The sequence below is a fragment of the Haliotis rubra genome, unplaced genomic scaffold (assembly GCF_003918875.1).
Source record: "Haliotis rubra isolate DU_JTF1 unplaced genomic scaffold, ASM391887v1 Scf920, whole genome shotgun sequence".
NCBI lineage: Eukaryota > Metazoa > Mollusca > Gastropoda > Lepetellida > Haliotidae > Haliotis > Haliotis rubra.
Window position 1 is genome coordinate 113,848 of NW_025767658.1, and position 8,448 is coordinate 122,295.

Genomic DNA, 8,448 nt, shown 5'->3' on the forward strand with positions numbered 1-8,448 from the left:
GTGTAATTATCAGGTAGTGGCAATTGACAATCAGATTCATATGAATAAAGAACGCAATGACAATGCTTCCTTAATGTAAGAACAATTTGTTAGTGTTGAAAATTTGGTACAGGATAATGTGTTCAGAAAGTATTGCTGATCTATGGAATTTGGTAATGCTTTAAAATACTTACAGCGAAAATCATGATAAACTTTACATTCAAATAGGAAATGACATTCATTTTCTTCAAGATTATCATTACACATATTACAAAGTATTTGGTGCCTTGGAAGTGCACCGATTCGTAACATTGTTATTCGACGCCTCGCATCTTTAGATTTCAATAAAGATAAATATGGGTCAGTGCAAAATACATTTTTGATACTGGAATAGACCTCAAGCGATGAACATTTGTGCATTTCTGAAAATATGAATTGCTTTTGACAATCACCAACTCTTACATGAAAATCTTTCAAAAACTGTTCCTGGTTGCCAACTCCTTGAGCTTCCCACACAAAACCAAAACCATAATTGAACAAAGTATTTCGGAAAATATATACCCACGTTTTCCTACCAACTTTGTCTAAATTGTGCAACATAATATAGCACCTCTTTGGATTTCTATCCTTTGGTAAGCGTAAAAGTTTGAACCAATACTTCATAACACGTAATAAACTATCAACATAGATATAATTTCTACCACATTCCGCCAAACAGCCGCGTTAGAGCATTTATAACTTACACCCAACACATACTTACAAAATCTAATCTGAAACTGTTCAATAACATGCCATTTCCGAAAACCCCATATTTCCGAAGCATACAAAAATATCGGCTTTATCTGTAAGCCAAAGATTTTGAACAAAATAGTTGGAGAAATATTTTTAAGTCTCCTACCAAAACCCTTAACTGAGCACAAGGCGTTATTTGCTTTATTTACTAGATTTTGAACCGATTTAGACCATGAAAGTCTATTTGAAAACAATAAACCCAAATAATAATATGTAGAAACGTTTAACTTCTGATCACCAGAGTACCAAGATTCATACCGCCTTAATTTACCACTATTTAAAAAGATTAGGACCTCTGTTTTCTGAAAATTTACAGACAAGCCCCTTTTTTTACAAAACTGTAGTAATACATTGATCTTCCTCTGAAAACTAATGGCAGAATCTGCAAACAAACATAAATCATCTGCATACAATAGCAAATACAATTCCATAAACTCTGGATCAATAAATACTCTCCTGTCACCACAAGTAATTATTTCCGTATACAACTGGTTAACAAACAACGGAAATAGAAGAGGACTTAAAATACAACCTTGCCGAACCCCACTCAAAGAATCAAAATATTCCGAAACATTTAAAGTGCTTAGCTTAACACTAGCCTTTGTCTTTGAATGCATATCTCTAATGATATTGAACATAGAACCATGGACACTATTAGATAACAGAACAAAAACCAAAGAAGATCTCTATTAACTGAATTGAACGCCTTACGGAAATCAACAAATAAACAATAAAATCTACCTCCTGCTTCTGTATAACACTTTGGAGTGTAAAAATGTTATCAACCGTAGAATAGCCTTTACGGAAGCCACCTTGACACTCAGGGTACAGATCCAACAGTCAACAACCTCTTTCAAACGCCTGTTCAAAATGGAAGTAAAAGCTTTGCCACAAATATCCATAAGAGAGATACCACGATAATTATTTACATCATGGACGCTTCCTTTTGTATACAATGGAAATATAATACTACGTGAACACTGATCTTGAAATTGACCTGACCTAAAACCGTCATTAAACGAGGTACATAAATATGACTGCAAAACAATTTTGTTAACTTTAAACATCTCAGGTGGAATACCATCTGGACCAGGACTTTTATTAGGTCGTAACTACCAAGAGCAAACGCCACCTCTTCAATACTTATGTCCCTATTCACAGTATGTTTGGTATCATCATCATTACAGATTCCACAGACGGATTCTTGCACATCATGATTTACAATGAAATCCTTTGTAAAGGCGAAAAAAATCTTCACCAATATGATATCTTGAATATTTAATACATCTTTAAAATATTCAACCAATGACAAACAGTCAACTGATGCTACAGATTTACATGAAGCGCTACTAAAATGAGACCAAACAGATTTGACCCTTTTACCAGAAGAAAAATCCTATAATATAGAGTTGGTTATTGCTATTGTATATTCCTCCTTCTTGTGACGACAGAGTTCTCTGAATTTATTTCGAATTTTATGAAACTCTTGAAGGTAAGAAAAATCTCCAGACAGGCGAGTTCTATCCAAAAGTTCATACTTATCTTGTTTTAAATTTTCACAGTCTTGATCAAACCATTGCTGTTTATGATTATCCCGTCTCCTCACCTCAAGAAGATGCAGTTTTTGGATAATGTCAGTCAGCATTGTTGCTCCTAGAGATGGATTATCCATAGTAATCTCATGAAAGACATCAAGAGGCAGTGATTTTAAGTTTACTTTTAAAGTTGAGTCAAACTTGTCTGCATGGGAAGGTCTCCACTTATATTTCTTAATCGCAATTGTATCATAACGCTACGAGTCGCCAATCCTCTGGAAGAAACACTTTAGCTGACAAACAATGGGCAAATGATCAGATTCTACTGATGTACACACACTAAAATCAATAATTGAGATGAACAGATTAGTAGAATATTTCGCTGATATGACGACGTGCATGCGTGTGTATGTGTATGTGCGGCTGCTTGTACTAGCCCAGACTGAAGCTGGTTTTATAGTGCTAGCTCACTGAGATACCATGCCGTAGTGAAGCATGAATACCCCACTCAGACACAGTATACTGACTCCGAGCCGACCAGTCCTTGTTGTACCCATTAATGCCGAGCGCCAGGCAGGGACCAACAAGTACCATATTTTAACGTCTTTTGGTATGACGCGGTCGGGGATCGAACCCGCGACCTTCCTCTCTCCGTGTGGACGCTCTCACCACTACACCACGCAGGCGGTCGTCAATCATGTAATAAAATATATAATGATTTAGTGTTAAACAAGCATGAATGTTGTTAATATGAAAACCACAGTTTGCAGTTATCTGTTGTGGTGACATTGTTACAATGAAAAATCAACAAGTTTGTTTGCTGGGTACATAAGCTAGCAGGACGTATTACTCGCCCGTGGAAAATATTGCAGCGTAATATTTTTAGGGCAATATTACACTAGTGTAATACCGCTAGACATGTGATGTTATAATGGTCACTGTTATGACGTCATAATGCTAATACCTCTGTCACAATGGTAGTAGACCTTGCCTGACTCGTGGAAAACTGAGAGTCATCACACTGTAGGCAGTTTCTATCTGTTGGAGAGTAATAAACAGAATACTAAACTCGTATCCGTGAAATGTCATATATACTACAAACAAAAAGTATGGGAACGCCCTAAAATTTGATGGTCATATATGAACGTTTAAAACATGGTGTGGTCATTTATACTCTAAGGTGAAGGCAACGTTTTGTGTGCTTAATGGGCAATTTAAACGACGTGTTGGAACATGCAGGGAAGCAACAGATTCAATATTGGTTGAGTTTGAGTGAAGTGAAACATTGTCAAAAGCAGCAAAAAACAAGGGTTTTGAAACAAACCAGCACCATGTTGTTCAAAGTATCGTCACTAATTAAATACAGCAAAACATTTTTGTATAATGCCTATAGAATATGAAATATTTATTAGTCATTTAATGTAACTGAAAAGTTTGTGTTCTCCGTAAAATGTTCCAACTGCAGAACAAAATGTCGATCATCATTTGTAAAATGAAAGGCAAATTTGGCATATAGTTTAACGTTGAGCATGTTAATTTCTGGGACATAACACGGAACCAAAACTAATCTCACTTCTTTGAAAACTTAAGTTGGTTGGTTGTTGTTTTACGCCGCGCTCAACAATAGTCCAGCCACATGACGTCGGTCTATAAATAATCGAGTCTGGACCAGATAATCCAGTGATCAAATGTTCTACGTAATTGGGATACGGTGACATGTGTCAACCAAGTCAGCAAGCCTGACCACCCGATCCCGTTAGTCGCTTCTTAAGACAAGCATTCTAACCCGGATCTTCACATGAGTATGATCAAGCACCAAGAGGAACCCAATGCGGCAGAAAGTGGTCTTCTTTTATGAGATCTCTATCTAACCCCGATCCTGGCCTGGGAAAATCTCTGTAATATACAGCATGCCCGTCTCCAAGCCAAGCAGCCCACCATCCAAATGTCCCCACAGTCATTATCATGTGATCACACAAGGTCAAGGTCGCAAAGTCTACAAAGGGATCTGAATTTTCCATGAGTATTATGTCCGAGGAAACAACATATTTTCTGCACCAATTTTTGTCGTCAGTAGCTATAAGGAACAGAGGGTTGTGAAACTTTATATTCATATGTGCAATGGCTTTTTTAATATACGACAAAGGGGCAGCCACATAGCCTCTATTTCCTCCAGAAGTCATATCTGTGCGTCGAACGTGAATCCCGATAACAGTTCGGTTTTTATGCTTATTTGTGTATTTTTCAAAACACTGACCACTGAGATCGATGTATTTTTGTCTGAACATGAACTCTTTTCTTATCGAGGCTCTGATGCAGTGGAAATACTTCCATGATTGAAGATAGCCCAAGACTTCAACATTTCCACCGGGCAGTGTAAGGAGCTTGCGGTCATAAGCGCCATATTGTCTCTCTAAAACACGAGTCGAAGACTGATTGCGCATGTCCCCGATGAAAGATATATTAAACAGTATGTTCAGTTCTATTGATTTTGGAATAAGAGGCTGTTTTCCTGTACTGACAGCAATTCCTAGCAATGAGGCATATTCAAACATATTGTTTCCCAGACGACCACGGAATGCCACCGTTAGAGTGTAGTCACGTGACGTGGTTGTTCGCCATCTTGAAAACAGGTCCTGGACGACCTCATCAGGAAGCATCGTGTTGTTGAAGCTTGGTCCAGTTGTGTTAAGATTTCCAGATGAAATGTTGAGGTCCTGGATCCAATTATTTATTTCAGAATGATTGACAATATACTTTTCTTGCAGCAGAATATCCTGATGTAGAATTAAAACCAAACACATAATCAACATGGACAAAACTACAAACATGAAGAAAAGTTTCATTATGTGTTTTTTGTTATGTCTTTAATTTTTGTGATATAAAAAACCCCAGCTTTCTGGCCAATGACATGTTTGAGATCAGTATAACAGGCCAAGACCTCCTGTTGAGGGCCAATATCTCATGTGAAAGGTCAAGACCTCCTGTGAAAGGCCAGGACCTCACCTGAAAGGCCAAAACCTCCAGTGAAAGGCCAAGGCATCCTCTGAAAGGTCAGGATCTCCTGTAAAGGCCAAGACCTCGTCTGAAAGGTCAGGATCTCCTGTGAAAAGGCAAGACCTCCTCTGAAAAGCCAAGGCTTCCAGTGAAGGGCAAAGACTTCCTGCGAAAGGCCAAGACCTCCGATGCGTGTCGAACTGTAAATCTTTGCTTGAATCTTCTTCATGTATCAGCGTGGGGGTCACATGATAAATCCCGGCATTCTTGTGGACGGTTTAAATTTATCTGGAAAATAAATGAATTATAGATAAATTATATGTATGAGGGACATGGAAAATGAGTAAGAATAAAAAAACAAAACTGTCAGTCAACACATGAAATCCGCCCAACCGTCGAGGCTCATATCTTTTAAACTAGGGTTTATACCGCTTGCATTTCGGAGGGAACAAACCTTTAACCAAGGGAGGACCCATGTTAACCTAAAATTAGAGGTCGTAACAGAGAGATCAATTTAAAATTATGTAATGAAGTCTTTTTAGATGCGATCTTGCAGGAAAATAAGAGTGATCAGACCCATCCTATATATACTATTAAAAAAGTAGGGGATATTGGATTTACAAGATTGATAAAATGCAAATGATGAAGCCAAGGAGGAAAGAGATGATAAAGAGAAATTAAGGGAAAATGTGACAATTAATGCCATTCCTTTGGAAATGCTTTATCTGTTTGGGTACATATTACTTATTCTCACATGCATTGGCCTTGGCGAGTGGTATGCTCGCAAAATGGAATACAGACAGACAGGTTGTTTATTTGAGTCTCACCTCGCTTGTAAAATACAGGACATATATCAGCTATAATACAGAATAAAAGTGAGCCACCCATTTAGGGTTATGAGAGACTATTGTAAACTTCAAGAACAACAAAAATATACACCATGAGTGAGTGAGGGAGTGAGCTAAAATTGTTTTCTATTTCTTTTGAGTTGATATCGATTTGATGGTAGTCGATGCCTTGTTTAAGTAAAGGTCACATGCAACCAAAACATCAAACATAATTAAAACACAATTATCTCTTATTCATGACATATTATATATATTGCTGATAATGAAAAAACATATAAACAACATTATAAGGGTACAATCGCAAATCAAAAGTGCAATATGTTGTACTTGGGTTTACTTCCCAAGAAACGAAGCAGCCGGAATACGGAACCCAGTGAGAGCGGCTGGGTGTGCACTCAGGTGTAACGGCTGGTTCAGTTGCAGATGCCCTCACGGCTCATTGTGTGTGTATATATAGAGATGTTGGGTTTTGTAAGTACATGCTCATTTTTTTGTATATAACATTTTGCAATCAACAGACATCATAACATTTCATGTGTACAAGTATCACACCTGCCTGTCTGTGTAATTACATAATGTGACAGAGACCGAACTCGGGCCATAAATCAATGCGTTTTGTTTATGGAATATAACCTGATAGGTGTTAAGTTCAAAGTGCATGTGGTCAGTGATTGAAGTTGTGTATTGAATATTGTCATTAGCAGACAGGCAGGCAGACACATAGGTGTCAATAAAACAGACACTGAGTTTTGTCTGTGACAACGACATATCTATATTCTGTCAACGTTAATGACATTGCTTTTAAGTATCGAACTGAAAAAGTGACTCGGTAAAAGAACGTAAATAGACAAATGAAATTTATAAACAGTTAAATCGGTAATCTACTGTCAAACAGATAAAGTGACGCCAGTGAAATATCAACAAAACATTAGAAAAAAAATAGCCCACACGTGCCTTTACCGAGTATAGACAAATGAAATTATATAAACGCAGTTAAAACCACTTTTCCCCAAGTAAATTAGTGAATGTTTGAACTCCGATTTCGCGCGTTTTTTCATCGCGTTTTCTGATGACATTTTAGTCCATACCGAAAGGTATCAGAATCTGCCAAGTTGTGCTTTACGTTGCATGTGACCTTTAGAGTGATGAGTCCGCCCTTTGGTTGTCCTTTGATGTTTGTGGTTTTATCTTTTCTGATGACATTTTAGTGTGGAAAATATATATACTGAGTCAAAAAAGAAACTTCACAAAATGTAATTTGAAAAATAATGAATAATTTTTCTCTGATGATACATCTATGTATCCGAAATGGGATCCCTATCTTTCGACTCTAGAAAAATGTTAGCAAAACCCACTCAAACCCATCCATTCGTCGTGCAAATGAAGTTAGTGCCAAATCAGGTTTTGCACGTGCAGTCGATCACGTGATCTTCGCATCGAAGTTTTCTTCATATGCGAGTGTTTGCATTGGCCTCAAGAATTGAAGAAACACTTTTAAACCACAGTTCTAACGGTACTTGAAATGCCACGATTGTCAAATGTGCAACGTGAACGTGCCGTTGGCATGTTGCAAGCGGGAAGATCAGTTATTGACGTCGCAAGAGCAATGGGATGCAGCCGTCGTACTGTTTATGACTTGCGAGGTCGTCTACAACAAACTGGCACCACTTCTGATCGCCCAAGGTCGGGTCGTCCACGTGTGACGTCACGAGCAGAAGACCGTCAAATCCTCCTACGTCACCTACGTGACAGATTTCTGCCGGCTACACGAACCAGGGCTGAGATGTTTAGAGGTCGACTGTCCTCACAGACCATTCGAAATCGGTTGCGGGCTGCCAATCTCCATTCTCGACGTCCATATCGTGGGCCAATAGTGACGCCGTCACAGCTGCTGCTTACCGCGACCAGGTGCTCACCCCTGAACACGTTCCTTTCATGGCGGCTCATGGCCCAGGTCTACAGTTCCAGCATGATAATGCTCGGCCGCATACCGCGATGTTGACACGAAATTTCCTTCAAAACGCTGGAATCAACGTCATGGACTGGCCATCGAGGTCCCCTGACCTTAATCCAATAGAGCACGTTTGGGATGCACTTGGGAGAAGGCTTCGTGGTCTTAGGAACCAACCTCAGAATTTGCAGGAACTTGGCGCTGCCTTGCAAGAGCAATGGCGCAGAATCCCCAACCACATGTTCACAAACATCAGGCAGTCGATGAGGAGACGGTGTTTGGCAGTGGTGAATGCACGGGGCGGCCATACACGATATTGAACTGAGAAATTTCGCATTTTTATTCT

General features: G+C 38.8%; 1 protein-coding gene across 1 annotated transcript; it reads right to left on the bottom strand.

Moving 5' to 3' along the window:
* Positions 1–4,114: 4,114 nt before the first annotated feature.
* On the bottom strand, positions 4,115–4,966 carry LOC124264378 (galactoside alpha-(1,2)-fucosyltransferase 2-like). Its single transcript, XM_046699128.1, has 2 exons — positions 4,564–4,966; positions 4,115–4,383 (listed from the first exon to the last, which is right to left on the bottom strand). Exons 1-2 carry the CDS (start codon positions 4,964–4,966, stop codon positions 4,115–4,117), a joined length of 672 nt encoding a protein of 223 aa, XP_046555084.1.
* Positions 4,967–8,448: the final 3,482 nt, after the last annotated feature.